The sequence below is a fragment of the Ammospiza nelsoni genome, chromosome 14, assembly GCF_027579445.1.
Source record: "Ammospiza nelsoni isolate bAmmNel1 chromosome 14, bAmmNel1.pri, whole genome shotgun sequence".
Classification (NCBI taxonomy): domain Eukaryota; kingdom Metazoa; phylum Chordata; class Aves; order Passeriformes; family Passerellidae; genus Ammospiza; species Ammospiza nelsoni.
In genome coordinates this window covers 18603209-18630552 of record NC_080646.1, presented here as the reverse complement: position 1 = coordinate 18630552, position 27344 = coordinate 18603209, and the positions used below count along the sequence as shown (strand labels likewise).

The window sequence follows — 27344 nt, the reverse complement described above, 5'->3', positions numbered from 1 at the left end:
ATGGCCCGCTGCTCCCGGAGTGTTTCTGCTCAGGTGAGCAGGGATGCGGATGGAGGCCGCAGGGAAGGGCCGGAGCTGGGATGGGGTTGGGAGCCGGGATGAAGGCAGAGCTCCAAAGCTCGGGCTGTGGGTGGGGGATCCCATGGGAAGGGGCTGGCAGCCTGCTGTGTGCGGGCAGCCCCACAGCGAGTCACTTCCCGGAGCAGCAGCGCTCGCTCCGTTCCATTCCCAGGCACGGGGGCCAGGCCGCCTATTTTTAGATCTGCCTTTTTTCTTTTGCTAATTTCTTTTCTTTTTTTTTTTTTTTTTTTTTTGCCTTGCTTTCGTTCAGCGCTGCCCTCGAAGGCCTAGGGAGGGAGGAAAACACTGATCCCTGGGGCGGGAAGCTGCGTGGGAGGCTCCGGAGTGCCCCACACAGGGGTCAGCCAGCCGGGCCATGGGGACGCTGGGGCACCGCAGGGAGAGCCCCGGGCCCCGCACGGAGATTCCCAGCGGGAGAAGCAGGCCCCGGCTCCTCCAAGGAGATTCCCACCGGGACAAGCAGCCCTGGGCTCAGGACTGCCATTCCCAGCGGGACAAGCAGCCCCCGGCCCAGGACAGGCAGACCCCTGGCCCAGGATTGCCATTCCCATGGGGACAAGCAGCCCCCAACCCCTGCACAGAGATTCCCACTGGGACAAGCAGCCCCTGGCCCTCACATGGAGATTCCCAGCGGGACAAGCAGCCCCTGGCCCAGGACTGCCATTACCACTGGGACAAGCAGGCCCCAGGCTCCTGCATGGAGTTTCTCCCCGTGACAAGCAAGCCCTGGCTCCTACAAGGAGATTCCCACTGGGCCATGCAGCCCTGGGCCCAGAACTGCCATTCCAACAGGGACAAGCAGGCCCCAACCCTTGCAAGGAGGTTCTCCCCATGACAAGCAGGTCCTGGCTCCTACAACGAGATTCCTAGCAGGACAAGCAGCCCCTGGCTCCCACAAGGAGATTCCCAGCAGGACAAGCAGCCCCTGCCCCAGGGCTGCCATTTCCACCAGGACAAGCAGGCCCTGGGCTCCTGCACAGAGATTCCCAGCGGGACAAGCAGCCCCTGGCTCCTACAAGGAGATTCCCACTCTGGCCCAAGGCTGCCATTCCCAGCGCTGCTCCAGCAGGTACAGATCAGGCCTCAGGAAGGTCGGGCAGCGCAGGCAGCAGAGCAGGAGCTGGGCGGGCGCACAGGGAACGCTCCAGCCGTGGAGAGCGTTTGCCTTCTATGGAGATCTCCTCCTGCTCTGCTGGCACGGAGGAGAGGCCTCAGCCTCACAGCCGCTGGGAAGGGGGAACAAAAACATCCAAGAGAGCTCAGGGCTGCCCTCGCAGAGGCCTCCAGCAGAGCTTCACACCACCAACCCCCACAGCATAGCCCCAGCCAGGCCAGGGCTTGCCCTGCTCCCAGGGGTAGGGAAGAGCCAGCTCCTCATCCTCAGCTGCAGCCCAAAGCAGCCCGCATCCTCCCAGCCTGGGAAACGGGGCCAGGCCAGGCCTGCAGCATCCCACACCATTCCCACAAGAAAACACCCCAGACCACAGAAAAAGTCACAGCAGCCTCTGGATATATATATTTTTTTTTTGGTTGCATTTCATATATTATCCAGTTTCACATTCTCATAGGATCAGCAATTATAGAGCAACTTATTCTCAAATCTTTTAATACAAGCGAGACAGCCATGGTCAGATAATACTTAGAGCACTTCAATACCAAGCAATAAGATGCTAAAACAAAAATTGCACAATTTCTCGTTTACTATGCCTGACTGAATCATTGGTACAGAAGACAACCCTTATTTTTCAAGCTTTTAACTAAACATTAACTTATCTTACAGGATTACAATTTCTCTTTAATAATAATAATAATTAATTGCACACAAACACACAAGAAATTCTTTATGATGCATAAATATTTCCTTATTACACATGGTACAAAAATACTCGTACTTTTTTTTTTTTTTTCGGTATTCCCATAAGGATGGCTGATTATTTGGCAAGACTAGATGCTCTCCAATCAGAAGAATGTGGGGAAAAAAAAAAAAAAGAGGTTAGATATTTTACAGCTGTTCTATATATAGAAGTTTGAAGAAGGAAAAAAATAATATAATAACCCTGACTTTAAAACAAGCAGAATGGATGAGAACAAAAACCCAGTGCATCATACTTTAAAAAAAAGAAAAAAAAAAAGCATTTTTCAAATTTTTCTGGTCATCCTGGGGAGGGGAGGGTAGAGGTGGGAGAAGGGGTGAGACAAGGACAGTGAGTATTTCTCAAAGCCAAGTCTTCACCGAAGCAAGAGGAAAACCTTGATGGATCAATCCGTTGGGCCAAGACCTGTTGCTAACGGTTACACAAACGCTAGAACAAACAAACTTACACTCACACAGACACAAGTTAAGTGTTTTAATTCATGCCAGAAAACATGCAAAACCCATTTTTGCCTTTCGATTCCTTCAGCCGAGCTGCCCCCGGGGCAGGGGGAGCTGGGGACGCCCAGGACCTGGCCCCGGCTGGGTTTCAGTGCAGCCGGATGGCAAAGCTCAGGCAGGGAGGAGGTCCTGGGGATGGATGGAGGGAGGGATGGAGGCAGCACACAGCCCGTGGCTGGGGCCACGATGGCTTCACAGTCCAGGGAAAGGGATGCTGGCAGCCCCGGGGGCAGCGCGGCGGGGCGGGCGCGTTGTCCTCTGGTCACGTACCCAATCCAGAGGAGGGGAGCGATCGTCCCTGGCACATCCCGCTGTGGAGAGGCAGGGAGGAGGAACACAAGCCCAAGAGAGACACTGTGGGAGAGGAGCACGGTGAGCAGGGCCATGTCCTGAGGGTCCCCCACTGCCTCCACCCCTGCCCAGGGCTTGGGGGTCCTCCCTGCTCCCGTCCAGGAAACCCAACCACATCCCTGGGTGGGTGTTGGGCTGAGCCCAAGCTCCCATCCCTCCTCCCCACAAGAGCCCAAGGAAGAGCAAGACAAAGACCTGACTCCAAGAGTAATTAATTACTTACTAATGAACTAACAAAACTGACGAGACTTCCATCCTTGCTGGGTAGCTTCAGAGGGAGGGTACCAGCGCATCTGGAAAAGAAAGCCACGGCAGAGGTCCATGATCCAGGATCACCTCAGCCAGAGCACAAACCTTCAGCTCCTCCAAGCCATGTGCAAGGTCCATGGAGCAAAGATGTCTCCAGCACGGGAAAGGAGGCTCCAGGGTGAGCTCCAAATACTCCTTGAGTAGCTCCACCCTCAGCCAGCCAAAGGAGGATCTCAAGAGCACACATTAAAACCAGACAATCTCTAAAGGACATGAAGGGGGAAAGCAGTGGCTCATCTACTACAGCAGATGCCCATGGAGCTTTCCAAGCCCCAACTCTGCTACCAGGAGTGGCTCCAGGCAAACCACAGCATAGGAAGAATTTGGAAGAGCTGCAAACCAGCAAGACTTGGAGGCTTCCTCTGGAAGCCTTGGAGGCAGGTGCTTGTTGCCACATCTTTTTCTCAGACCTGCTCCTTGCCAAGGAAATGGCTGGATGGGGACCTAACAAACAAACAAACAAGGGACAGTAGCTGAACAGACACTTTCCAGCCCCTTAGGAGACACAATGAGCTGGCAACACCCAGCCCACAGCCTGGGAGATCCAGATGATCCCATCTGGTCAGCAGGGCCCGTGTGTCCAGCTGGGCTGCATCAGCAGCTCCAAGCCTGACAGCAGAGGAGACAAGCCCATGGCACTTGACTGAGCACTGATCCAGCAGCAGGAGCAGCAACTGCAGCTTGGAGCTTGGTCCTGCTGCTGGAGCCACCCCTCAGTCCTCCCTCCCCAGCCACCAGGAGAGAAGCACAGCCCCAGCACGTTCAGGGCTGGGAACCAGCACAATGATGGACCTGGTTCTAAGATGGGCAGAAAAGTGGCAGAAAAAAACCCCTGGAGCCCCCTGTGAGCCATTCCCCTTGTCCCATTCATCCTGGCACAGCTGTCCCCTCTCCCAAACAAGCCTAGCTCCTCTCCCAAGGATGTGCAGCAGGCTGCCACAACCTCTGCACTGCTGCCTGCAGTGGCCAAGTTCCCCCCACCACAGGGAGAACAGAATCCCAAGTTCTCCCATTGGGACTGCAGTGCCAGGAACTGCAGCCACACGAGCCATGGGCCTCAAGTCCCTCTCCTAACTGAGCCCTGCCAGTCAGCAGCAGCTCTGTCCTCACAGGAGCCTCTCATCAGCTCAGAACAAAGCCAGTCTTGGGCAAGACTTGATCAACCTGGTCTAATGTCCCTGCACATGGCATGGCGGTGGAATGGGATTGGTTTAAGGTCTTTACTAACTCGAACCATTCCATGGTTCCATCATCTGCTGGGCTCTTGCCAGACACCTTCACAAGGCAAGGGGGTGTCCCTAAATCAGCTCCCAGCTGAGCCCATACCTCACTCCATGGCACAGCATCCCAGTCACTCCAGCCATGGCAATCAAGGACATGGAGACCCTCCTCCCCAGTGAGGAGTCCCACCTGGTGCCAGCACCAAAGTGCTACCCAGAGTGTCCTTTCCCTTCTCCTCTAGCCTGGAGAGGGACCTTTGCTGCCCAGTCACTGTGCACAGCCACCACCCAGGAAGGCTGGGCATGGGCAGCAGCATCACTGACACCTTCCAGGGCCACCACAGCAGCTGCCAGAGCAAGGATAGGGGTTCCTTGTCCCTGTCACCAGGAGGAGCTTGCTCAGCTGAGCCACATCTCCTCTGCAGCCGTGCTCCCTGGCCAGTGTCTCCCACAGCTGGAAGCAGTTTCCTCCTGCCCACAGGAAACTCCCCCTTCCTTCACAAGGCTGCAAGAGCTTAACCCTGAGAGCTGCCTCCGCCCCATGCAGGCTGGAGAAGCAGCACAGCCAGGCCATGCACAGCCAGCCCAGCCTGGTGCCCTCCATCCTGCCTCAGAGCCACCTTCTGCCCCCGCTGCAGAACCTCAGCACTTTGAACAGAAGTGCTGCTTTGCTCTTAAAACATGCACTGTAGCTCTGTTCTGAGCTGATTAGCTCGTAGTTCATGGCCACTAAACCATCAGTGCAATGGACCACCCCTCCTTGCCCTCCTCCTGCAGGTCTGCAGTGCTCACACACCAAACCCAGCCAGCTGAGCCACCGCGGCCCCACAGCCCAGCCCTGCAGGAGCTGCTACAGATGTGACAATCCTGGGTACAGCCCAAGGCTCTGACATGCTGGCAGGGGGAGGGGGTGACCTGCCAGGCCTTTCAGCCCACGGAAAGATTAAGGGCTTGATGGGACGAGGCAGGAACTCAGTAGGGGGGAAGTTCCCAAAGCCAGCAGAAAACACTGGATTAGAGGGAGCAGATAGCCAAGAGGACACGCTCTAGGCAGTTTTCTCTTCACACTCCTCCAAATACTACATCCATCAAGGAGGAAGCTGAGAACTGATGGAGATGTTCAGCACTGGGTGAGGAAAGCAGAGCAAGAGAGGTTTTTACTGGAAGAGACACTGTTGTTTCTGGAGAGGCATTAGCTCACAGTTGGAAAGGAGTCTGGTCACACCACCAACGCATCTCCTGCTCACAGGGATGAGGCAGCCACTGCTGGCCAACTGCAGCAGCCTTCAACATCTGTCCCAGGAACAGCTGGAGAGGAGAAATGTGTGCCTCTGCCTGCCACCCCTCCCAGAGGCAGGAACCTCTCCCTTTCTGCAGCACAACACCAGCACCTGCCTGAAAGTCACAATGAAATTATAAATGGGGCAGAGAAACAGCCCATCAGAGCCTCACTCTCCTTGTCAACACCTCCTTTGTCTCTCCCAATTGCCCTCAGAATTTAAGTATCCAACTGTCCACCATCCTCAGGGAGGGCAAATCCTTCAGAAGAGGTGGAGCAAGGCCCAAACACACAGGACCCTCCTCAGGGCACCTTTGGCTTGGAGGACCCGCCTTTCCTCCTTATTACCTCTAGGTCTGCAGCCAGCCCCAGCATCTCAGAGCTCTGACCTATCTACAGCTGGAATGGTCTCCAGGGAGATCCAAACAACACATCTAAGGGCTGCATCTTGCTGCCAAGGTGCTGAAGTGCAGAGCACATCCTCACTGGTGCTGCTTAGATGCTCAGCCTGGAGAGATCCACACCCACCCCAGAGTGGGCACTGCACCCTGGCACCTGCTGGAAGGTCCCTCAGGGGCTGGTGTGGGACCAGAGCACCAGATGCAGTGGGATCCAGCCCGTGCATCTCCCCAAGGAGCTCTGGTGAGGATCAGCAACCATCCCACAGCAGGGCAAGGAGCATCTGGGACAAGGCAGGCACTGATCCATCCTCTCAGGAACATTTTAACAGGTGTGCATCCATCCATCAGTTCAATACCTTGCACTCCTATAGCTCAGGGACAAACACCCCTCTCTGAGACTGCAGCAAAGAAGCATTTCCCTTTTTACAGCAAGTTGTGTTATTTTCTTTTGTGTTCAGCCAGTCAGGGAGAGCCACTGCTGGCCACAAGTGTCTTCTGATGGCCCAGCAGTCCCTTTCACCACCACTTATCAAGGGCAGCTACTCAGGAGCATCTCCTGCCTTCTTCTCCCTGCCTAGGAGGGAACTGCTGGCTGGGGGCTGCTTGGCTAGCTATGCCACCACTGTCACTGGAGTTTAGAAAGTTGCCACAGCCATGAACACCTTGAACAAGAGGCTTCACATCTCTGGAGCTTGCCCAGAGAGAAATAATCCTGGGAAGTCCCTACACGACAGCACCAACAGGCAGCAAGTTATTAGGAACAGAAAATTCATCCTGTCTCCAGTCTAGGGTGGGTCTGTCAGCTGTTCCCCTGCAAGGGAAAGGGGTTATGGGACCAACCTCTGCTTTCATCAATGGGATCAGCCTCAACCAGCACCAGGAAGTCCCAAGGTCCTTCCAGGCTCTTGCATAACCACACAGCCACGATGCAGGACTGCTCCCTCCACCCACCACTCACTTGGACCCAGAACCAGAGACCACTTCTGCCATCTCCTCAAGGAGATGCTTCAAGGGAACCTTGGGCAGCCCCCTCCCAAAAATACTGGCATCTGTATGCCCTCAGGCCTTGACCTGGCTGACTGCCTTGGAAACACCCACCAGGGACTCCAACACATCAGCTGTGTCCCCAGCAACACCCTGTGGCCATGTTTTCATGGGCCAATCCTGCATCCAACTTGCTTCCCACAGCAAGTCCTGCCCCCATGGGTGCTGCCACAGCTGGAAGCATCTCTGCAGAAGAGTTCTAGGAGCATGAATAGCCCTGGCATCCCCTGCTGCTCACTCACAGCCTGGTATAGAGGCACCCCAAACCAGTGGCTCCACCTCAGAGACAGTGCAGCCCAACTCCATCCTACCAGCAATGGACAGTTCTGTCTACCAGGACCAAGCAGAACAAGACAAGCTGTATGAATGTCTCTGTGCCTGTGTCAAGCTCTTCACATCTTCCCAGGAGGGAAAATTATAACTCAGAAAACTGTGAGGGGCAAAGGCAGACCTGGCCCCTCATCATTGGTGGCTTCTCTTCTTATCATCACTTCCACAGAGAGAGGAAAAGGTCTGCTCAGAACCACAGCAGGGGGAACTGAACCAGGGCTCATTTCCTTCAGTCACACCATCAACCATCCCCCTGCCAACCAGTCCCATCCCTTCCCTCTTCCCAAGCTCCCAGTGTCCTACACCACACACCCCTCTCTCCCAAGGCTGCTGATTCCCTCCATTACAGCTCACACAACCTGGGTCCTGCCTGGGATTTCAGCTTGCAAGAGGGAAGTCAAACTCCAGGGAGGAACTGGGCTCCATTTCCATTACCAGAGAGGAAAGCAGTGAGATTAGACCCACGATCAGGGCAGGGTCTGTCCCGGGAGGCGATTCTGGAACAAAGTGACCGGCAAGTGCTGTTGTCTATGGTGCCCACTAAAATTTAGTCGTGTGCTATCAACTACCACATCACTCACCTCCCCCACCGTGTGCCAGGAGTGAGGTCAAGGTGTACTTCTGGTTGCCCTCTAAGGGTCGAGGTTGGGGAGAAACCAGGTTTCTTTCAGGCTGGGTGGCAGGGTGGTGTCTGCCCCAGCCCAACCAGGCTGCTCCCCTCCCAGGCAGGGCCTGGCTGAGGCTGGCCCAGCTGGAGGAGCTGATGTAAGATGGTGCCATGCTGTGTGCGCCATGTCATGTGCTGCCAAGTTGGAGATGTGGGTTAGAAAGAAGGCCTGGCATCTCATTCCCCAGGCTCTGGTGGGTGGGTAGCGTGAGGCCCATGCACTGGGTTGCCAAGGAGATACGGGCTACAGAGATGGGCAGAAGCTTGCAAATCCCACAGTGCACCTTGGAGGAGAGATGGTTACCTTACCAGTCTTTCCAGACGTGGCTGCCATCATGCTTAACACTTCTAGGAATGGAGCTGTGGTACAGCCACTCCACTAGCTGCAATAAGGCATCACTAGGGCGTCCCATCTCCAGGGACAGCTCTGAGCTTCGGGGCTAGCCTGCGCTGGCATCATGGCTGGAGTTCACTAGGGACATCAAAGGAGGGATTTGAGAGAGGGTGAGAGGGAGGGAAGGCAGATGGGACAATCTTAAAGTCAGCAGAGTCCCCGGAGGAGCAGGGTCAGGCTACAGTCCCAGCTGCAGCAGCCTGGTGCCTGCCTGGAGCAGTGCCAAGGCATGGACATCCCAGTAAGCTGGGAGTGGCTTACCAAGGGTTCCCGAGGCCAGGCCAGCCTCTCACCACCTCCTTCCCCTCATCCCTCCTGCCAGCCCTCGGGGCAGCTCTTCAGGAGGCCAGGCCAGGCCTCCTCCTCTCCCCGCTGCTGAACTCAGCTCTGCAAGAAGATGAGCCCTTCAGGTTGAAATCTCTTGTGACAAGACCTTGGTTTAGCTACATCCTCAAGGCTGATCACTGTGGAGCTGCTGCAGCTCTGGCCATCCCCATGGATGCCCTGCAGCCAGCACCAGTCCAGCAGGAGGAAGAGCTGTGACTGTTCTGACCCATAAGCCCACCACAGGAGTGAGCCAGTCCCTCCCAGCAAGGGCAGAGGGCTCAGCACACGGGGCTAAGGGCACAGCTTTCAGCCCAGTTTGTGAGCAAAAGTCGTCTCCCTGCTGTGCTCCACCCTCAGCTCTGCAAGGGACAGGGCTCCAGCCCAGAGCTGCCAGCACGAGTAATGTTTAACCCCAGTAAATTTTATTGGTAACATATCCTGTGCCAGGACATGCCCCTGCAGGGTCAGCACTGGCTCAGCACAGCCAGGAGCGGCTGGGACTGCCCAGCAGCCTCTTTGGGAAAGAGAAAACAGCCTGGAAGGGCTGCACTAAGGGAGCTCCCTAAGGCTTGGAGCCCATCACCACCCTTGGACAGGGAGCTCTACCTACACAGGGAGCTCCTCAGGTCTTAGGATGAGGCCAGAAACCAGCAGCTCACCAGGTGGAGGGCAGGAACTAAGACCCAGAAGGAAAAGAAGCAGCTGGAGGCCTCCTTAATACCCTCCAGAAAAGTGGACTTTTCTCCCCAACTTTGCACCATGAAGTTTGGGTGTCTAACCCTCACACTCAGGGTCCCTACACAGTCACCACTGACCACCCTGGAAGAAACTGCAGTTAAAGTTTCACCTCCCTCAACCACTTCAGCCAGGCCAGAGGGGTTGATTTTTCCTGGTCCTCCCTTCCAGGGACAATTCAGCCTTGACCACCACCCTACACACACAAGGGGCAGGGAGACACTTCTCTCCTGGGCCACTGAGGAGCACAGCACTGCCCTATAGGTGTGGGCACCACCACCAACTCCTGGAAAACACCAGCAAGCACAACGTTCCCAGTGAAGAAGCAGCTTGGCTCTGGAGGTCCTTGGAAGAACATTCCAGTGCTCCTCCTGGTCCTGTCCTGAACCCCAATGTGCTTCTCCCTACCCCCCTGGAGCTTCAGCCCAACAACAGCTCACCTGTAGAAGGGCAGAAGGAGAGATCTGCAAGTGTGAGAGGGGCAGGACAGAGGACAGGAGTTGGCATCCACCCCACATGGCATTTGGGAAGCAAGCTTGGCTCGAAGCTGGGCAGTTACCATCACAAAGCTTGCAGGAAGCAACAGGAGGGGCCCAACAGAGCTCACTGCCAGCCAGGACAGCAAGGGGAGAGGACACAGCTCCTCCTGCTCTCCACTCAGGCAGGGAAGAGTAGGAGTCAACAGCCTGCCTGGCAGGGCAGAGAGCAGAGGTTAAGCCCCAGTGCTCAGTCCCAGTGCCCCAGTCTCCCATGGCACCACAGAAGCAGGCAGAGCACAGCTGGCTGGTCACACTGAGCAGGGAGGGACAAGGGCTTCAAACCAGGCACCTCGACTTGGAACCAGGACACTGCTACTCTGTTTTGACTTTCACTTTGCACGTTGATGGTTTCAAGGTTTGTGTGGTCTCTGTACATTAAAGCATCTGCCAGATCAGTATAGGCAACCCTACATCCTCAGGTGTCAGCAGGCAAACCTGGGGAGAGCAGGTAGCTGTTGCACCTCCAGGGGCTCATGCATGGAATGACTCTCCTCACTGGCCTGTACCAAGGGTGGCTAACAGCCTGCTCCATCACAATCCTCACTCTGGCAAGGCTCTGGTCACTTATCTCCTGCAGGACACCCTCCTCCAGCTTTGGGAATGTGGCTGAGCCCCTCAGTTGAGCTCTGCTGCTTTTGCTGTGACTCGGGATGACATTTCACAGCTATGTTACGTGCAGGAAGCATTTCCTCCAGGAACAGCCAGAAATGGAGCCCTGACTGCGGGGTCAGAGATCCCCAGCCAGCCCTGCCTGCTCTCCCTGCAGAGCCCTCGCTGGGCTGCCCTGCAGCGGAGCCAAGGTGCAGAGGGCAGGGGGCGGGGGCGGCCAAGCGCGGCCCGCGGGGTTGGAGGGGACACGGGAGGGACCAGCCCGGCTCGGGACGGGGACAGACTCACCTGAGCGTGCAGAGCGGCGGCCGCGGCTGCCGCCGCCGGGTACGTGAAGGCGGCGTGGGGGATGGCCGGGGTCAGCTCCGTGGTGTACAGCGGGTAGGGAGCCCACGCCTCCGGGGACGCCGGGATGAGAGCTGCTCCAGTCAGGTCATCTAAGGAGGGGGAGACAGGGGACAGCGTCCCAGGACTGTCCTGCTTTGGGGACAGGCTCTGGATTCCCCACCCCAGGCTACAGCTTTGCGCTGCCACCTTGATCAGGTATAAAATCTGCGTGCAAGCTGCTCCTCCAGCCTCAGCCTCGACAGGAGAACCCAGGAATGTGTCACATTACAGCCCCACATGTGCTCTGGACACTGGTCCACACAGCAGCCACAGGATGCAGGGCAGGGAGCTCAGAGCCACATTACAGCTCACCCCATAAGCCTCAGCAGGGCTACTCAGCCCACCAGGCTACACAGAGGGTGATGGCACAGGACTCATCCTTTATGCTTCACATTTAGGGATGCTTTAAAAGATTTATAGTATCAACTTTCATGTCCCAACAGTTCTGGGCTGCCCAGATGCCTGTTACTGTCCTGTGGCTCCACCAACCTGCTGGCCTCCCTGCCCCAGGCAGATTTCAGAGGTGGGTCTGGGCTCCTCTCCATTCTCAGAGCTGGGCCTCTCTCAGGTTGGAGCCACGAGCCCCCAGCCCCTCCCAGCATACTCACAGGGGTCCCGTGCAATGAAGTGTGCACCCAGGGCAGGGTGGATGTTGGTGGGGTTCGGGGTGGCCATCAGCTTGCTCTTGGCCATCTTGGTGTTGGCTTTGGCGAACTCTAACCGCAAGGTCTGCGGGTTCTCGGGGTCAAAGCGGATGCCCTGTCACAGAGAGAGCACAGGGCCCTTTCAGAGGTGGAGCTCCAGCCCAAGCACAGGCTGTGGTTATTCATGGGGCAAAGGCCAGCTGAGGAACCAAGGCCACCACTCTGCAGTCACGTGCCCAGGTTTTTGTCACCTCACTGCAACACTCAAATTCCCATGTACTTTTATTTTTACTTCTAGCTGGCCTGACTAACATTAGACCACTATTTCCAACATGAGGGACACAGTTCTGCTCCTTATGTGTAGTTCACCAACCACTACAGCAGGGATGCATATCAACATGGCTCAGGAAAGGTCTGTGAGCTGAAGCTGGGATAACTGTCTATACTGGCATTGAAATAACCCCATCTGTGCGGGAGCTCCCATCTACACCTTCTGCCAGCCTGAGCAGAGGCACTAGCAGGTGTCACAAAGCACAAGGCAAGGTCTACAGCACAGCAGAACCATGTCTTGCTGACCAGATCCCACCAACACTCCTTCAGGATGGGCATCGTTTTGGGTGTCCTTTCCATGCTGACCACCCTCACCATATTTTCTTGAGTCACAGCAGGTCTCCACACCCTCAGAGCTGTCTTCCAGTGGTCAAAAACTACACAGAGACAGCTTGCATCCATTTGCCCAGGCTGATGTCAGCCTTGAGCAGCTCTCCTGCCTCCCTGCTGGGATGCTGCAGGCCCATTTCACAGTCCAGGGCACGCTGGTAGATGCCCTGCCCTGTCTCTGCCCTCACTCTGGGCCCAGCAAGGCACCTGGCCCCAGCCCTGCAGCCCCCAGCACTTTGGGTACTCACATTCAAGGCGTTCTTGGCTGCTTCAGCGCCAGCTCGGCTGTCGAAGGTCACAAAACCCACTGGCTAAAAGAAACAACACCCATTTCAGTTTGGCCAAAAGAAACAGCACCCATTTCAGTTTGGGAGGCTCTTCCAGCTCCTCAGGCTGCCTTGCCACCCCCTCTGTCCCAGACAGCCAGCACAAGAGACCATCCTAAGCTGCACAGGACCTTTAAGCAGAGCTTGGGGCATTGGCTCAAGATTCCTGCTCTGATCTGCTCCCACCATAAAAGATTGGTGTTCTTACATGCGGGGACACAGCTCACCCTGACAAGCCCCCAGCATGGCAGAAGGGAAGGCTGATGGCAGCACAAGGTTTGGGGCTGAAGCCTCAGGGCTCACCCAGGGCAGCAGGAGGAGACATGGAGACATTCAGGACATGCTGGGTCAGTAGAACCCCTCAGTGTGGCTGGTGCTGGCCCAGACACTGCATTACACACTGGAATGGGATCTGTCCCCTCTCCCCTCCTGGCATGTCCAGTTTGACAGCAAAAGCCAAAAATACCCAGGCTGGAAGGAGGTACCTGCTTTGAAGTCAGCTTGATCAGTGACCCCTCATAACCCTGCAGGAGAGAAGAAACAAGTCAGTGTCAGGCTCCTGAGGAGGCCACGCTACAACCAAGACACAACACGACAGCTCCAGGAGCTCCACAGGCCCCAGGGCAGGGCCACAGTAGAAACAAGGACAGTAACACCTCTTTTCCACCAGTAGAGAAGACTGGGGACAGAGCAGGTCTTTTAGCTCTTCCATCCTGGCCCTTTGGGGAAGAATTCAATTTTCTAGCTCTTCATCCAGCTACAAAGGTGAGCACCCTGCCCTGGCTAATGCCTGGAGAAAGCAGAGCACCCTCCCTGTGCCAGAGGAGCGCAGAGAAGGGAACCCCACGTGCCCTGAGACAGCCTGGGTGGTTATTGGAGAAGGATGGAGGGTCTGGGGGATGAGGACACATCCTTAATGAAGGGCTGGTCCAGCTGAGCAGCAGGGCTGACCAAGCAGCACAATTCCAATGGCAGGCTCCAGCTGAGCGCAAGTCATGGCTTCAGGCTCCCATGCCATCCCTACTTCCCCTGACAGAGCTTTGGTGCCAGGTCACCCACAAACCAGCATCTTTCCCTCCAAAAACCAGATCTGAAGATCTCCTTACCTTGAAAGGTCGGAAGAGAAGGTAGAGCTCTCTGGGTTTGATATCCACAGGAAGGCCACTGACAAACAGCGTCCGTACCTGGGGAGAGGCCAAGCAGCTGTACTGAGATGTTCGGTGATGTTTGGTGCCCAAGCGGCTGTACTGAGATGTCTGGTGAGGTTTGGTGCCCAAGCGGCTGTACTGAGATGTCTGGTGCCCAAGCAGGAGCACAGAGCCAGCTCAGAAGTGCACTAAGAACAGGACACCCTGCATCAAAGGTCCACTAACCCTTCCCTGCATTAGGGAGTGTTGTCCAGGATTAAACACACCCAGCCCTTTGACCTCCACCTCAAAGGATTGATGCCTTTACAAAAATTCAGTCCCTGGCACCGTGGCCTGGGTTGATGACAGCAAGGACAGCAGCCCCACAGCCTGACAGGGCATGATGGCTAAACTGGCAAAGACCACACACTGCCACAAGAACCAAGTTTGGCACATCCCAAAGGTCCAAAGTGACCAGAACAAACCGCAGTTCTCTCCAGATCTTTCTCCAGATCCCACACTGGATCTCCTCTCCTCAACCCACCATGGCACTTTAATTCCATCACCAATTCAAAGACAGCCCTCGATTTTGAGAAACATCTCACTGCCCCACTTGTAGCTTTTGACTTCTGTAGCAGTCCCAGAACATCACTGCATGAAGGTTTTTGGGTCCATCCCAGCACCTTCCCAGCACACCTCAGACCCTTCAGGAGTTGCTCCAAACCCCCTCTCAGAGCAGTTCTTCTGCTGTGCCCAGCCAAGAGCAGCTGTGCTGGGTCAAACCCCTGTGGCCATCTGCTCTTCCCAGGCTGTTCAACCATGGACCAAGTCCAAACACACTCATGTCAAAGCAAAAAAAACACAGTGCCAGGGGAGGATTTCAATAGATAATCCATTAAAGTTATAGATAATAGTTCACTTGAACCACCAGGAAGAGAAAGTGCTGAAGGCTCACGGCCTGGGAGAACTCTGCTCACCAGTCAGGCTCACCATGAGCACCTTCTCCCTGCACCATTCCCATAGGAAGCAGCTTTATGGAGCTGTAGAGGGTTTTTGTAAATCAGCACAGAGCTGGAAGTTATGCACAACCAAAGTCATGAAGACACTTGTCAATATGAACAAGGAGCAGGAACCCCAGGCCAGAGTTCATCTCCTGGCCTGCTTCCAGCTCAGACTGACCCCATTACGTTTGCAGGGCAGATAGGCTCTGCTCCCTGTTTTGTTTTGTTCAGCCATTTCCCATTCTCCAGGCAGAGTGGGCTGTATCCAAAACCAGGAGCTACCAAATGCAACTTTTACCAAGCATGTGCTTGCCCTGCTCCTGGGCTGGAGGCAGACCTGGAAACACAGGAGCCCCTGCCCCTGTAATTCTTTGGGGGCAGCCAGATAGAGACTCCACCACACAGGGAAGTTTCTCTTGCTTTCAGATGGAAACTCACCTCCTTGAGCTCCTGTGCCCAGGCAGACAAATCCCATTCCCAGGGTAAAGCCCCTCAGGATGAACAGTGACTGTGGAAAGCTTGGGGTGCTCCTGCTCTCCTGTGCATGCTGAGACTCAGGGCTGCCACTGTCCCCCATTAGTGTGAGGAGCCTTCTGTGGCCCAGCACAGCTCAGGAGCAGAACCAGAGCACCCTTCCCATCCCCTCACCCTTCAATATGGATGCCCCTAGCGCACACTCTTGCTTAGCCCTGCCTTGGGAAGCAGGATGCCCCGTGGAGCCCTCAGGAACACTTTCCAAGCCCCGGCTCAGTCTGACAGGCTCCCCAACCATCCCACCCCACATCTGATGCTTTCAGGCACCACTCCAAGGCCACCCCGTGCCTGGACAGAGGGGACAATGCCACTGCTCCCTGGCTTGCTGCCTGCCTCAAAGACCTCAGCGCGAGCTCCACAGAGCGTTCCCAACAGACCCACAGCCATCTCTGGCAGGGAGGACTGCAGAGAGTGGTGGCACACATGTGCCTCAGCCATGTGAAAGCATTGTCCCTTTTCAATATTTCAGGATCCAAGTGCGCTCAGCCCCCCGAATGGATTTTTCCTTCTGAGCAGATGAAATCCACATCCCTGTTGGGGCTGTAAATGGCCCCGTGATGCGTCACTGGGTAACTCCTTGCGACAGGCGTGACAGGATGGGAGATGGTGGCGGCTCAGGGAAGGGGGAGCCAGAGCTGGGGCCCTCACATCAGCCTGAACACAGCCCAGGAAAGCTCTTTGTCAGAGGGAACAGGCTCCCAGTGCCAGCCCCATAAGCTGCTGCCAAGGACAGGAGCAAGAAATTTCCTGTCGCTGCCCAGAAGTTTCCCTTTGGCCTCCCAAGTCCCGTTTGTCACCATCCACAGCACTGAAAAGGCTTTGGAAAGCCAAGCCACAGCACCCAGCAAGGACTACCACTGCTCCAAAGCCTGGGCAATTCCAAATGCCACCAGCCAACCTCTCCAAAGAGGGGCTCAAGGCAAACCAAGGAAGGCCCTGCTCAGAATGGCTTGTTGGAAGCAACAAGACCAAGGAGCTGGTTTTATCTCTGCAATTCAGCACATCCACAAGTGATCTAGAGAAGGGTAAGGAAAGAGGGAGACCAAGTTAATTAAGGGAGGGTGAGGCTGGTGGGAGACCTGAGCAATATTCTCAAGGGACAGAGTGAGCAAAGCCAGAGGGAGCTCACTTGCAACAGCAGGAATAAAGCAAAGGAGATTTAGGTTACCCCACAGGAGGAAAGCAGGAGGCAGCTCACCAGTCTGAGCCTCCTGTGCACTGTGGGCAACCTGCTCCAGCCTCTTCCCCTGCTCCCAAAAGAGAGGAAGCTGTAGATGAGGGCAGCAGGGTCTAGACAAGCATCTTCCAGGGGATTTACCAAAGTGGGACTCTCCTACAGCCCAAGTCCTGCAGGTTTTGAGAGGCCAGTGATACTACCCAGGGCTGACAAATCCAGCATGCCACAACAGGATAACCTCTGCTAAAACATGCCCTGCTTCAGGTCCCTGCCACACAACACCAAATCCAGCCTCCCCACAGGGGGAAAGGCACAGGACAAAAACCACCAAACCAAACAAAACCACCATCAAAAATATCCATCCAGGGCTGGACCAGGAACTGCCTGGGCCAAACTACACGTGCAGACATCCAGCAGGAGCAGATCTCCAGGAATGCCATGTTCTTCTGCTCATCCTTAGGCTGTGATGCCAGGTGAGAGCAGTCACATCCCACCCAGGGATCTGCACTGGACACACGGGCATGGGGGAAGCAGGACAGGGAGCAGCCCTCACCTGGGACAGCCCAGCAGGGTCACCCTGCTGCAGGCCCTGCTGAAAACATTCTCCCTTCCCCTCGGGGGATGTCCCCAGCCCAAACACCTGATAGAGATGGAGGAGAGCCATGGAAAACAGCATTCATGCCAGGAGGGACAGGACCATCCAGGCCATGCCAGAGAGGGAGGATCCCAGCACAGCTTCCCACGCAGGGGGAGGAGGGACAGGACAAACCATTCACCCTCCAGTTCTCAGTGTCAGCCCTTGCACAAGGGACACACACCTTGGGCCAGCACAGCCAGGAGGGCACACCAAGGCTGCAAAGGAGCCAAGGAGCAGCACCTGCCTTGTGCTGCCACAGCCCCAGCACAGCTCCCACAGCTCCTGGCCACAGCTGCTTTGCAGTAAGAGCTCTCAAAAGAGAGTTCTGAGCTGCTCTGCAGCCACAAAAGGGTTGAGTAATGTCAGAAGTGTCTGATGCAAGGGCACAGGTACCCTGAGGGTGCAGTGATTGGGGTTTTTCTGTTAGAGCACTGCTCCAAATCCCCCTCCTGGAGCCAGCAAGGCTGACCCTCCCCTCTGGAGAGCTCGGCCCTTTAACTGCATCACCCACAGCACAGCTTGGGCTACTCCAGCCCCCCCGAACTGGCCTGGTCCTGGATCCATACTTGCAGCACCTGCAGCACAGCAGTGGCTCAGAGACACCTGAGCACAGGTTGTGTTTAAGGCACCACTCCAAGGCCACCCCATGCCTGGACAGAGGGGACAATGCCACTGTTCCCTGGCTTGCTGCCTGCCTCAAACACCTCAGCGCTTGCACTTCAGCATGAGCTCCACAGAGCATTCCCAAAAGACCCACAGCAGGGCAGGAATGTGCTCTAATGCCTCCCCCACATTGTGCTGTTGGACACTTCCCCTCTCCAGGAAGCCACCCCAGTCTCACACCAGCTTTTCCTAGAAACTAGGAAAAACCATTTCCCACTAGTTCACACCAACACGTCCACTGAGCCTTCTTCCTGTGCCACCAGCCCGTGCCACCCTGATGAGGACAGGGACAAAGCTCTGCCACAGCATCCCAAGGGCACTTCCCATTCTGCTGCCAGGAGCTCAGGGACATGGACCACAGGGACATGGACCCACAGCTTTTCCCAGTGGGGTGCCTGTCTGCTATCGGGGAGGCCAGAGGGGACACAGAGCCCGGTGCTGGTGGCTGTGATGCCGCCAGGGCCACTTGACGCCAGAGCGCTGGAATGCGGCGGGGCTGCGCTGCCCCGGAGCCGCGACTTATAAGGCACGGACGGGAGCTTGCACAACAGGGCTGCGGGGAGGGGAACGCACCGACTGCACTGGCGGGGCTGGAAAATGGGACGGGATCCTCCCCTCGGTGTCTCTGGGGATGCAGAGTCCTGCCATTGCAACCTGGAGCTGGTTTGGTCCTCAGCACGAAGCGCCAGGAACCGCAAGGAGGAGAAAACGGGGAGAGAGGGATGTGTGGTGTGTGAGGGACAGCTGGGCAGGCGAGCAGGGCAGCCTCCATCACAGGGCAGGAATCCCGAGAGAAGGGGCTTGCAACTGGCTACAGCACTGCTCCGTGCCTCAGTTTCCCCTCCAGCAGCCAGAGGAGAGGCGGCAAGAGCCGGGGCTGCTGCCCTTGCAGGATCGCACCGAGCCCCGGCAAAGGATCGGGAGCTGCTCCAGCCCGGATGCCCAGAGCCTCCCAGGCACTGGAAAGATGCTCACCCATCCCCAGAGGGGAAAGAGGGCCTTGAACATCCCCCAGCACTTCAGGCATTTCACCCCAAAACCAGCCTTTGCACAAAAGGCACACGAGGACCAACGTCCCTCCAGCCCAGAGGAAAGAGGGCTGACCACAAGCCAGCCCAAGTACAGCATTCTGTCCCCAAGGCTGTGGTGTCCCACGCTGCTCACAGCCAGAGCAGCCTCTCCCCCACATCAGGCAGGGGATGTCACCGGGGCTCAGCCACCCCTGTGGTCAGGGGAGGAGGAAGACACTCTGACAAGGGGGAAACAGGAGAGGCACCAGCCCCACTCTGGGAGAGCAGGATGCACATGGGGGCTGATAAACCCAGGCACAACAGCACAGCACCCAAGAATAGACCTTGGCCTGGCAGAGGAAGCTCTGCTGGTGTGGCTTGGCCATGATGCCTGCTCCTGCTATCAGGTCCCATCACCTCTGTCTCTGCAGCCTCTCACAAAGACAGCAGCACCCAGATGGGTTTGGGCCACAACAGGGGCTCAAAGCTGATGGAACATTTGGTAAGGTCAGCCCCACAATCCCCAAGACATTTCTCCCAGCACAGGGAGGGGCTGGCTGAGCACCCTCAGGCTGCCTTCATCACCTTGCCAAGAGGGGACAGGCACCAGTGCCACAGCCAACGTGCTGAAGGACACTCACATCCATGCTGGTCCTACCCAGCCACCACACTGAGCCCTGGGCTGCAGACACCCTCACTTGCCACTCTCTGGTGTTGGGGACACCTGTCACCATCAGCTGGAGCCATGGGCTTTACCTGCTATGGAGCAGCTTTTCCTGCCCACACCCAGGCACCTGCTCTCGACAGAGGTGAAATGGGCTCCTCCCCAGGGCAGAGACTGGCAGGAGACATGGGTCTGTAAGCAGGACCCTCACCAGAAACATTCTCACCTCAGATCCTTCATTGAGCACATCTGTATCTGCCTCACCCCACCACAGGATGACTCCTGGGCACTCCTCAGTGCTGTGCCTCCCAGGACACATCCAGAGACAGAGGAATCTCTCCTCAAACCAACCCAATTTGGGCAGCACACCAGTGGCCATGCCCCAGCCCCATGCAGCGTGTCAGGTACCTCCACAGCCCAGCAAACCAGTGCTCCATAAAACCCAGGTGATGGAGAGCTGGAAGCTCACAGCAGCTCCTCACTGTGGACAGCACTTATTGGAGTGTCACCCCAACACTGAGAGACCTCTGGGGACACCAGGAGGATGACAAGCACCCCAGGACTAAGCCAACATTGCATCAGCCCAGCTCTCAGCAAGACAGCGCCACTAGAGAGAAGGGAAGGGCTGTGCTGCCAAAATATGGACCAGAAGTGCCCACCTAAATCCACAATATGTCCTCTGGCTGATCTCTCCCAATCCATGGCCCACGTTGCACTTCAGGCCATTGCTACAGGTGACCCAGGGCAGCTACACATCGAGGGAGACAGAACTCCTGTCCTTGGAGCAGATGGGAAGGACACACATCCAACAGCTTCTGACCCACAGACACGCCCCACGACTGGCCCCACAGCAGTGCAAGAACCTGACACCCCCTGCAGCACAGGAGGGCAGGCACCAGCCCAAACACCTGCACAGCTTCTCCTGGGCTCTGCAGCAGGGCTGGAGAACCTCCACAAGGGTAAGGTCACCCACTGGGCCCTCAGGCTTCCAGCCATCCCAGCACACCAGGACCCAGAGCACCCTTGCCAAGCCTGTAGCACCCACTTCTGCCATGCCAAGGGTCACCAGGTGCCACTACTCCCTCCTCATCAGACGTGCTGCCTGGCTCAGGATCACACTCACTATGGGCCAGGGTCAGCAGCTCCAGTGTTGGAGCTGAGCCCCACTGCCCTGCCCCTCATCAGGGGTCAGGCACACAGGGGGAACCTGGTTTCCACTATCCCACAGGTGCAGGAAGATGCTGAGTCTTGTAGCAAGATCTAGCCACCTCACTTCTGCAGCCATGCCACTATGAAGCTTCAAAATGAAGCCTTTATTTCAGGCAGAGCTCCACAACAGGCAGCAGAGTTGCTCTGCGACCGAAAAAGCAGCAAAGTCTCCATGACTTGGCATGGCCAAGACCAGCAAAGTCTCCGGGATCTGGAACGGCCAAGACCAGCAAAGTCACTCCACAACTTCCCACATTAGTTCCAGCAAGAGTCTTGAATTCCTACAGTGCCAGATCCTCAAGCAGAGCTATGAGGAAGGACCACAAAGCCTTAGTTGTCTCCCAGACATCTCAAAGGGCATCCTTCCTAGTTTGGTGAGGGCAAAGCAGAGACCTAGAAAGGGAACCATTGAGTTTGGCCCTTCCTAACTTCCACAGGCACCACCAAAAATCCATTAATTCTGAGGCTAAGGAGGGAAAGTGCTGCTCAGCAGCTCCTCAGGAAGACTCATTCTGAAGCTGGGTCTCATTTAATAGCCCAGCTGGCAGGGGAAAGAAATTACCCCATCACAGGGACTAGTTGAGCTGGGATGTCGACGCTCAGACTCACATCTAAGAAACTGAGATTTGAGAGAGTGAGACAGGAGAAGGAAGCTCCTTGAAAGGGTATCCACAGGACACAAGGAGATAATGGGCAGATTCCCACATCCCTCCTCCTGTCAGAGCAACTCCATGCTCAACCCAAGACCAAGAGGATGTCTGGGAACACAGCAGTTCCCAGCACCCCTGTGTGCATGGTGACTCCAGGGTGTCTGCTCAGCCAACAATCTGTCACTGACAGAAAGCTGCACCCAACACTTAGGGGGCTTTAGGATGCATGAAAACAGCTCTGAGGCACCGTCCTGCCTCAGCCAGGCCAAGTGCAGGAGGATTAACAAGTGGTGATTGTAACTACTGCAGCTTCATGTTCCTCACAGTGAAGAGCAGCATCAGAGGAGACATTTGACTCCAGGACTCACACTAACCTTATTTGTTTGCAGCTGCAGAGCTGGAATCCACACATGCACGAGGTATCTAGGTCCACTCAAGCAGAGATTACAGAAGTCAAGAGATGCCTGGCACCAGTCCATGAAGTGCTACAGACATCCAGCACATAACACAGCCCACTCACCAGCAGCATTCCCAGGCAGCTCAGGAAAAAGGGATGTAGGATTTGCTACTGAGGAGGCTGTCTGCAAGCCAAGAGTCTTCTGCCTCTCCAACACAGAGTTTTCTAACCCACAGCCTTTCACGGACCAACAGGGAAGATCACAGAATTACACAAGATTTAGTTCAGAAAGAATCCTTAAGACCATTCCGTTCCATCCCCTGCATGGACAGGGACACCCTCCACTAGACCAGGTGGCTCCAAGTCCCATCCAGCCTGGCCTTGAGCACTTCCAGGGATGGGACAGCCACAGCTGCTCTGGGCAGCCTGTGCCAGGACCTCACCCTACCACAGGGAATTATTTCTTCCTAGGATGACCCTCTCTGGCAGAGCTTAGCCACCTCCTCACCTGGGCTCTCCCAGCACACCTCACATTTAAAACTTCCCACCTTCAGCATCCAGGATCCCCAAGCTCCACCTCAAGAGCAGCAGCCATGGAGCTGCAAACAGGCCCTTCAGACCAGCCAGGAGGACACACAGGATCACCACAGACTTCAGCTGCCAGCTCCAGATCCCTCCTGCTCGTGGCACATCTACAACTTCCCAGTGACCTCCCAGCAGAGCAAGAACTAATTTCTAGAGTAGAACCAACATTTCTGCACCGGGCGCTCCGGAGAGCAGGGTGAACACACCGGGTTTGATTGCCATGCAGCCATGGCCACAACACCCAGCGTCCACGGGCAGCATGAGAGCTCCTCCAGCTGCTGGAAAAAGCTCTGCCTGCCCCAGGGGTGGGAGTGCAGCACCTAGGCCTGTCCCACACTACCCTTCGGGGCTGCCAGGAGAGATGCAGCCACGCAGATTGGTGCCTGGGCTGCCTGGAAAATTAAACAGAAGATAGCAGCAAGTGGGGAGGGATGGCGTTTGGGGAGGTGTCTGGTGAGGAACAGCAGGGACTGACATTAGGCCCTGTTTGTTTAACATTCCCGTTAACGACCTCGAGAGGAGCGAGAGGCATTCCTGTCCTCCGCATGTCACCCGCCAGGAAGCGGCTGCTGCGAGATCCAGGGGCTCGCAGATAAGATAAAGGGAGAGGCTGAATTTGGGAGCTTCGCCCCGCTGTATCTGGGGCACACGGCGCCCTTCTGTGGGGAGGCAGGGAAGGAGGTGCGTGGTGGGGGGGACTGGGGGAGTGTCCACAGCGCCGGGATCTGGCAGTGTTATCCTTGCAGTGTGGGAAAATATTCCAGCACACCCTCCTGCATGTGCTGGGACTGAAGGATTCCACTTTGCACCGAACGTATTTATCCCTCTGTATCAAGGGGAGCTTCTGGGCAAGAATTTGGGCCCCCAGACCGTGCTGATCCTGGACACAAGGTCACTCCTTATGCCTCCACTAGGCTCTGCAGTGAGGAACAGCTCCTGGCCAGCCAGGAGGTACTGGGAAAACAAGCGTTCAGAGCAGGCTCAGGGTAGCCACCATGGAGCCCAAACCGTGCTCGCCACCCACAGCGTTATTTCTGTTGGATTCTGGTGGAGAAAGGACTTTCCAACAGCAACCCCACCAGGGATGGGGACATTAACCCTCACCAGTCCCAGCCTAACCCAGGTGGCAGGTCTTTTGCTGCAGCCCTGGGTGCAGGGGGACAGACACACCCAGCAAGGACACAGACCATCCAACAGGGCGGGCAGACCATGCTCCTCCCTGCAGCTCCTGGAGGCTGCACATCGGAGAGCAGGAGCCCCTTCTGTCCAACCCCTGCACGCTCCCCAGGGATGCCGTCTTCAACTCAGCTTTCCAGCCATCAAGCTCCACTCCTGGGAGGACCAGCCTCTCCAGAGGGTGAGGATTTCCTGAAATGCTCCAGCACCTGCTTTGCCAAACAACCACCCGGCAGTGGGGAACAGACTGGCTCTTGCCCAGCACCAGGAGCTCACCTGATCACCACCTGTGAGGCACCAGCCCAGCTGGAGCAACACCACTGGGATGGGATTCACCAAGTGGCACCAACCTCAAGGACCTGTGAACGCCAGTCAATAATTGGATTGAAGAGCGGCATAGAATCTTCTGAGCGCTCATGCACAGCCTGTGAAACCCCCAGGTACCAAACCTCCCTCCACCAGGAGCGGCACAGGGCCCCAGGTGTGGCACAGGGCCCCAGGAGCTCAGGCTCTCAGCCCACCCACAGCAGTGGCACCCGGTGACACTGGGACACGCCACCCACAGCATCCCCATCCCATTGCACCAGCGCATCGCCTCTGCCCTGCTCCACGCTGCGGACAGCACCGCTCCAGCCACCGCCTGCCAATCCATTCCAGGCCATTGCTCGGGTCCCCCTGGCCGGGGCTGGAGCCCAGGGGACACGGTGGCCCCGTGTCAGCTGGCGTGCGGGCCGCGCTGCCCGGTGGGTGGTGGAGCAAGCCAGGCGCCATGTTGCGGCGGCGAGAGCGCACGGAGGACAGCGAGGGGAGGGGACTGAGCACCTCCCCGGTGCTGAGCGCCAGGCGCTGAGGACTGCAGCAAAACGTCGCCATGGCCAGGCATTTTCCAGAGCCCTCTCCAAGGTGGAGGGCAGCTAGTGACCCGCTGTGGCAATACCTGCTCCAGGGGTGCGGTGATGGCATCAGCCAATGGCTCCAACAGCCAAAGTGCAAATGTGGAGGGCTGCAAGCTCTGGCATGTGGCTACAGAGGACTGACCCTTATTAGCCTTCCCAGCCCTGAATCCAGCAGCATCCATGCTGTGGTTTGCAGTGGTATCTGGGGGAAGGGGCTGCCAGCAGGTCAGCTCAGTCCTGCAGCCCCAGCCAGGCTGCCAGCACACACGGAGCAGGGCAGGGGCTCCTCCACTATCGTCCAAGTGTCTCCCTTGCAGCTCACACGGGCAGAACGGTGCTGGATCCAGGAGCCCTCCAGCTACAGGGACGTGGCAACAGGACACCATGCCCACGGGCACCGGCTGCGCTAGATGGAGCAGGGACCTGCCAGCCCTCTGCCCCACAGGGCTGCAGGGACACCGGGCTGAGCACGGGACTCGCCCGGCCCGGCCCCAGCCCCTCCTCAGGGCAGCCCGGGGACTCCAGCACCAGCTCGCCAGCACCTCCGTACTCTGTTTCCCACAGCCTGGCCCCAGCTCCCCAGCCCGCAGCAGCCCCGGCGTCTGGGCTCCGGTTCCTCGACGACCCGGGGCTCCAGCCCTGACACCGGGTCCTCTATTCCCCAAAGAGGCGCTGCGCTCCTTCCCCGCTTCCCGTCCGCGGTCCCCGATCCCGCCCTGCTCCATCCCCGGTACCCCAGCCGCGGTTCCCCGACGGCGCTGCCTGCGCTCCGCCCGCCGTTCCCCGACACCCGGGCGTTCCATCCCCGCCGCCGCTCTGACCCAGCCCCAGCCCCGTTCCCGAGCCCCGGCCCCGTTCCCGAGCCCCGGCCGCTCCGCTGTCCCGGCGCCGCTCGCAGCTCCCGGCTCCCACCTCCTCCTCGACGGTGCCGCCGCCGTTGGTGTGCTCGGTGTCCTTGTTGAGGTTGCTCATGGTGGGGTGCCGGGGCGGGGGTGTGCCGGCTGCTCCGGAGCTCCGAGGGCCGAGCCGGGTGCGGGTGCCGGTGCGGTGCTGGTGGCGGGGGCGGTGCGGGGCGGCGCTGCCCTCCCGGCTCACATACGGCGGCCCGGGACGGCGCCGCTGTTAAGGGCCGGGCGGAGCGGGGCGGAGCGGGGCCGAGCGGAGCGCAACGAGCCGCAGCTGCGGGGCCGACGCGCCCCAGCCCCAGCCCGAGCCGCCGCTCCCGGTGCCGCCGCCGCGCACCGAGCAGCGGGGCCGGGACCCGCCCGCCTGCCCCGCCCGGGGCCGCCCCCGGCCGCCAACGCCGCCAATCCCGGCCCGGCCCGGCCCCCCGGGACCGCGGGGAGGGTTTTTTTTGTTGTTGGGCTCGAGTTATTTTAATTATTTTTTCCCCTCCTTTCCACGAAAAACTTTGTCAACTTTGATGAACTTTCGGGTTTCGACTTTCTTAAAGGGTCCGCCGGGCTCTGATCTCTCGGCGGGGCTGTGCCGGTCTCTCCGCGCATCCCCGGGCCGGGGAGATGCGGCTCAGCCCCGCCGGGGTCAGAGAGCCCCGGGACGGCATCCTTGTGACCCCCGGCGAGAGCCCCGAGCCCCAAGAACGGCAGCCCTGGGAGCTCAGCACGGGGATCCTGCAACTCCGGGACAGCGGCCCTGAGCCTCAGGAGAGCAGCCCCAAATCTGCCCCGACAGCATCCCCGGTGCCCTGGGGACAGCAGGGACAACTGGGCAGCCCCACAACCATCCTCATGGACATCCCTGTGTGCAAAGCCCTGATCTTGGGCCGGAGAGGAGGAGCAGGGTTGAGGCACAGAATCGTGGAATCCCTGCGTGGTGTGGGTGGGAAGGGACCTTAAATTTCATCTCGTTCAACCCCCCTGCCGTGGTTGCTCCAAGTCCCATCCAACCTGGCCTTGGACATTTGCAGGAATGGGGCAGCCACAGCTTTTCTGAGCCAGGGGCTCACCACCCTCATTATCCATCTTCTTTCCTTTCTCCCTGCCCACATGGGTGCCCAGTTGGCCACATCCTAAAGCACAGCCTGTGGTTGGATAACATGAGCAGAAAATGAAATACATAAACATTCCTCCATACTGCAGCCCCCAGCTTGGTCCTATGTGAGCTATAAGTATAAAAACCCAAGAGCTTGGGTCACCCTGCTGAGTGAGAGATGTCCAGGGATCTGAGCCCTGTTGTCTTAACCAGCATTTCTTGTGCCCGGCCCGTGCTTCTTCCCCAGCACTGAGGCCAGGTGAAAGAGGGGAAACATCATCCCTGTCCTGCCCTGGGTGTCCCACAGCCTCCTCAAACTGCAAAAGCCAAAATTTGTTCCCTGTCCTCCACTGGCCGGGCTGGAGACACCTGTGCTGTCCCCATGGCACTGAATGTCACTTCAAAGCCAAACTGAGTCCACTCCTGGCTCTGAGTGACAGTGTCATTCCAGCAGGAGCTCAGGGATATGTGGATTTGCTCATGTGAATGTTGTGAAGAGGTGTGAGCCTAGCTGGGGGTAACCACAGCTGAGTTCCCAGCACCTCTGGGTCCACTGCCCTGTTCGAGCCCCAGCCTCTGACTCCATTTGCCACCTGGCTGCAGAGAGGCACCCTGTGAAAATGTAACCCCAAACTGAGCCATCCCCATGCACAAGCACTGTCCAGCACAACCACAGCACTCTGAGTCTGGCTCCAGACTGGCAATGCAGGAAACACCATCACCGAGGTGGTGCCACAGCCAAGAGCATGTGGGGCCAAGGAATTCCATCACAGGAATTAGGAGGTGTATTGGAGGGGAAGAAACATCCCCTGGGAGCATCAGCTTTATGTTCCCCTCCTTTCTAGGTTCTGGCTTTCAGCAGCAGCTGCTGTTTGCATGCAGCACGGAGGGTTTGGTTTGTATATGGAGCCCTCACACAGTGGCAAAGTGACTGCTTCTTTTTCCAAGG

At 57.3% G+C, this 27344-nt stretch overlaps 1 protein-coding gene across 2 annotated transcripts; it reads right to left on the bottom strand.

Moving 5' to 3' along the window:
* Positions 1 to 1587: 1587 nt before the first annotated feature.
* On the bottom strand, positions 1588 to 25593 carry RBPMS2 (RNA binding protein, mRNA processing factor 2). Of its 2 annotated transcripts, XR_009419413.1 has the most exons (9): positions 25316 to 25593; positions 13784 to 13861; positions 13163 to 13201; positions 12600 to 12662; positions 11656 to 11806; positions 10949 to 11097; positions 8366 to 8528; positions 3030 to 3099; positions 1588 to 2809 (listed from the first exon to the last, which is right to left on the bottom strand). XR_009419413.1 is itself a non-coding variant. In XM_059482129.1 (8 exons), exons 1-7 carry the CDS (start codon positions 25373 to 25375, stop codon positions 3037 to 3039), a joined length of 603 nt encoding a protein of 200 aa, XP_059338112.1. In that variant the 5' UTR covers positions 25376 to 25593; the 3' UTR covers positions 1588 to 2809; positions 3030 to 3036. The 2 variants fall into 2 exon arrangements, 1 of the variants encoding a protein (XP_059338112.1); XM_059482129.1 differs by lacking the exon at positions 8366 to 8528.
* Between the last annotated feature and the right edge of the window lie 1751 nt (positions 25594 to 27344).